We start from the raw sequence: 4,417 nt of genomic DNA, 5'->3' as shown, positions 1-4,417 counted from the left end.
AATGTTTTAATTACATATGTACCTTTATGAAAATTAAACATGGGTTTACTACAAATAAAAAAAAAAAAAAAAAAAAGTAAAACATTTAAACCATGAGGACACATGAATACAGAGATACAGTTTGGACTGCTTTAGGGTTAACAGAACATTAGATAGTTTCCATATACTTGTCTAGATCAACTTTGAATAACGAAAAGAGAGGTTTAGAGACAGTCCATTTTTATGTATGTGAATTTTGGCTTGCAGGAAACAAATTATTTAACTTATATTTTCTTTTGAGTACTCAAACTATCCAAAGAAAACATCTTCAAAACAGAAAGAAAAAGCACTTACAAAATGAGATTGGGTGAACATTAAAAAAATCTGACTATAATTTCTCTGTATGGGCACATTGCCAAAACAAATGAATGAATCTTCCTCAGAAAAGTGACAAAAACAGCAACTCACTTCAGTGTCTAACTTATATTATAATTACGTACACAAGTTTTTTGTGAAATTTGGATTAAATCATTAATCTGTTGTTTGACCTCTTCATATTTAAGAGTTTCCATATACTTGTCTAGATCAACTTTGAATAACGAAAAGAGAGGTTTAGAGACAGTCAATTTTTATGTATGTGAATTTTGGCTTGCAGGAAACAAATTATTTAACTTAAATTTTCTTTTGAGTACTCAAACTATCCAAAGAAAACATCTTCAAAACAGAAAGAAAAAGCACTTACAAAATGAGATTGGGTGAACATTAAAAAAATCTGACTATAATTTCTCTGTATGGGCACATTGCCAAAACAAATGAATGAATCTTCCTCAGAAAAGTGACAAAAACAGCAACTCACTTCAGTGTCTAACTTATATTATAATTACGTCCACAAGTTTTTTGTGAAATTTGGATTAAATCATTAATCTGTTGTTTGACCTCTTCATATTTAAAGAGAGATCTCCAGTTTAACCACTAAATTGTCCCTAGCAATAATTTTGATCAAACAGCTAAATGGCTGTTGTCTGCTGTTGTGTCACCACCAATGCCAAAATCAAACCTACGCCCTTGCTGGTGGTGATGATGATGATGATGATGACCTTGATCTTAGTGAGCATGAATGGGACAGTTAATGCAGTCTACAGTAAGCACTGCTGGTTCTGGCGTGTTTAATCTTGTGTGCTTTTGGTAATTGAAGCTCACTGTACATGTGATCTGAGCAGGACGTGATAGAAAAGGAAGGATCAAGTGAGATTTATACTAGAGAATAATGACTAGAACAAATCTGGACAAAGGTCATGTGACCTCAGTGTGAGTATATGAAGTCAGTCTGAGCTCCACTACTGTATGTGAAGATTATGAATGCTATCTACCCCATTTTAATTCTTAAAGAACAGCAAATTAAAGAAATAATCCACTGGATTTGCACATGAGGCTTGAACGTCTGTTGACTATATGAGCACCGCATCCTCATAAATTAACATGTTCTGGATAAAAGATCCACTGAATCATGTGTTGGATAGATCAGTCGCTCCATTTGGCTTCAGACCTCACATATTCACTCCATGAGCTTGATTATAGAGTCCATTTACTAACAACTCCTTGCAGAACTGAGTTGATCTATTGCTCTGGGCACTTCTTTTGATCATGCGACTATTTATTTATTATTTATCTTAGCTATTTGTCACTAGATGAATGGGGCAAATCATATTTTTATTTCATGAATTCATGTATTTAATTAGTTAATTAATTTATTTATTTAGAAATAATTAATCCAGTTAATAAAAATAGAATTATAACAGAATAGAAAAATGTAATCTTTTTTATAATACAAAAATGAATCACCATCCTTATATACATACCCTTAAAAATAAAATAAAATAAAATATAAATAAGATATAAACAAATAAATAATTTTCTAAATGTATGTAATACTGTTTGAGTCTGATCTGGGTTATGTCACATTCTCATTCCCTCTCACTCTTACTTTCCTGTCTGCACTTCACTGTATTATTAAAATAATGGCAGAAAGCCTCCCAAAACACATAACAATGTGTGTGTAAGCTAATGCATCAAGGAAAAGTTGGAAACACGGGGCTGAGCATGAGCCAAAAACACATTCTCAGCTAATGATGATGGTGATAATGCTGCATCTGGCCTCTAAAGTGAGACTTAAAATAAAAGCAAATGAGCAATCAGAGTTTTATCATCTCTGTCTTTATTACGACACCCTTGTTTTTAATCTAAACGCCTGTTCTGGAATGAAATCAGATCTCTTCTCTTCTTGTAGGCTCAGTTGAACGGACTGACCGGACAGATCATCATAAACAAGACAGACGGCCTGAGGAAAGACTTCGACCTCGACATCATCAGTCTGAAAGAGGACGGGATGGAAAAGGTAAAACCAGAAAATAATCCCGTCTGCATGAGCAGCATCTGTCTAAACTGATATCTGTCATACATGTCAATTTTTTTGTTTTCTTTTCACAAGCAGTTTATGGAAAGTGGTCGTTTTAACAAAGTATGGAAGAAGGTTTGTATTGAACGTCAAAAATGTGGCATTTGAGTCCCTTTTCTCCTTACAAAACATACCATGGTACGGAATGATACTATGTTATTTACTAAAAAACAGTATATTACCATGGTACTTTTTCCATTTATGGCAGTTATTAGGCTAATACCTCTTGTGCTGGTTTCTAGATGTTATTGATGTCTTATATACTCTTATGTTGGCAAGTTCATGGCTCAGTTATGGATTATACTTAGTTTTACCACTTATTTATAATTGCATTAAATAAACTTAATTTATTTCCTTTTCTAACGCTGTCAAACTCTCAGCAGGTGGCTCTAAACCAAACGCAACATAAATGCAGAGAGCTCATTTTATTAAACATCTGTTGATGTGCACTAATCACACGGCAAGCGCTCAATTTGAGGACTCTCTCTTAATGCATATTTTACAACGCTCCCCGTGACAACAGCTATCAGACAGAGGTGACGTAGCGTAGCGAATGAAGCTACTGCGCTGCACAGAAACACACACAGACCATCTCAGAGGAGTGACTGCTTGCGTCGTCTTTCAGTGGATTTACATTAATTGCTCATGTAAAAGAAGGCAATGATAGAGCACTTGCTTTGCACATTAATATATGTGGTAGATTACTCAAAATACAGTCAGTTCTCAGCAGTTTTAAAGGGGTCATATGATGCTTTTTTAAAGATCATTATTTTGTGTATTTGGTGTAACAGAATATGTTGACATGCTTTAATGTTCAAAAAACACATTATTTTTCAAATACTGTACATTATTGTAGGTCCTCTATGCCCCGCCTCTCTCAAACGCTTCGTTTTCTACAAAGCCCCCTCCTTTGACAAGCGCAGTCCGCTCTGATTGGCCAGCTGACCCAGTGCACTGTGATTGGCCGAACACCGCAAGCAAAACGTCGGAAATGTAACGCCCCTTACCATAAACGCGAGCTTCATCTTTCAAAATAAATGTAAAGACAGAGCAATGTCTTTACTCTGGGGAACAGAGTCGCGTGACAGACACAGTGATGAAGCTGGTATGTGTTTGCAGTACACAAGCCACGGTTAAGACAGCTGAAATCTGTCTTTCGCACTGACATGGCTGCATCAACACTACTGCTGTTCCTGAAACCACGCCTTCTTTCTTTGCGTGCACATTTGGGCCGCATTATGCAAATATTTCCACATAGTGACGTAGATATGTGGGGGCGTGTTAGAACGAGCCGTTTTAGGGGGGCGTGGCAGAGTCTTAACTTTGATAAAGAATATCTCTTTGGTTTTGAGACTTTAGTCTTTGCAACTTCAGGGATCTTATCTATGCACAATCAGCTTGTAACACTCCAAAGAGAAAGGAAAAAATGAAATCGCATCATATGACCCCTTTAAAAAACCCTCTCTTTCTTACCTTTTTATAATCTGAAGAACCCAAATATTTTCACATAGTGAGGTAGATATGTGGGGGCGTGTTAGAACGAGCCATTTTAGGGGGGCGTGGCAAAGTCTTAACTTTGATAAAGAATATCTCTTTGGTTTTGAGACTTTAGTCTTTGCAACTTCAGGGATCTTATCTAAGCACAATCAGCTTGTAACACTCCAAAGAGAAAGGAAAACTTGAAATCATATTACCCCTTTAAGGCTTTCTAGATATGTTTTCTCTTAGATAAAGTACTTTTCCTTTGCTCCACTAAGTAATGCAGGTGTATTGTATGCATTTATTCCCATTTTTCCCTTAATCCTTTTATTGTCTTTTTTTATTGACCCTATTAGACCTAAAGTGCCAAAGCTGAAGTGTGTAATTTTTGTGATCTATCTATCTATCTATCTATCAGTCTGTCTGTCTGTCTGTCTGTCTGTCTGTCTGTCTGTCTGTCTGTCTGTCTGTCTGTCTGTCTGTCTGTCTGTCTCTATATCTGTC

The 4,417-nt window shown here is 35.9% G+C and overlaps 1 protein-coding gene across 1 annotated transcript in view; it reads left to right on the top strand.

Moving 5' to 3' along the window:
- Nucleotides 1–4,417, top strand: part of LOC107722254 (glutamate receptor ionotropic, kainate 1-like) — a 33,509-nt gene that overhangs the window by 24,492 nt on the left and 4,600 nt on the right. Inside the window, exons 9-10 of the mRNA XM_016530534.1 lie at nt 2,267–2,374; nt 2,468–2,509. Coding sequence (XP_016386020.1) covers nt 2,267–2,374; nt 2,468–2,509 — 150 coding nt within the window. The remainder of the gene's footprint in view (nt 1–2,266; nt 2,375–2,467; nt 2,510–4,417) is intronic.

The sequence above is a fragment of the Sinocyclocheilus rhinocerous genome, unplaced genomic scaffold, assembly GCF_001515625.1.
Source record: "Sinocyclocheilus rhinocerous isolate Xijiao unplaced genomic scaffold, SAMN03320098_v1.1 scaffold2589, whole genome shotgun sequence".
In the NCBI taxonomy this organism is placed as follows: domain Eukaryota; kingdom Metazoa; phylum Chordata; class Actinopteri; order Cypriniformes; family Cyprinidae; genus Sinocyclocheilus; species Sinocyclocheilus rhinocerous.
Note: the sequence above shows the minus strand (reverse complement) of the source record. Positions and strands in the feature narration are given on the sequence as shown.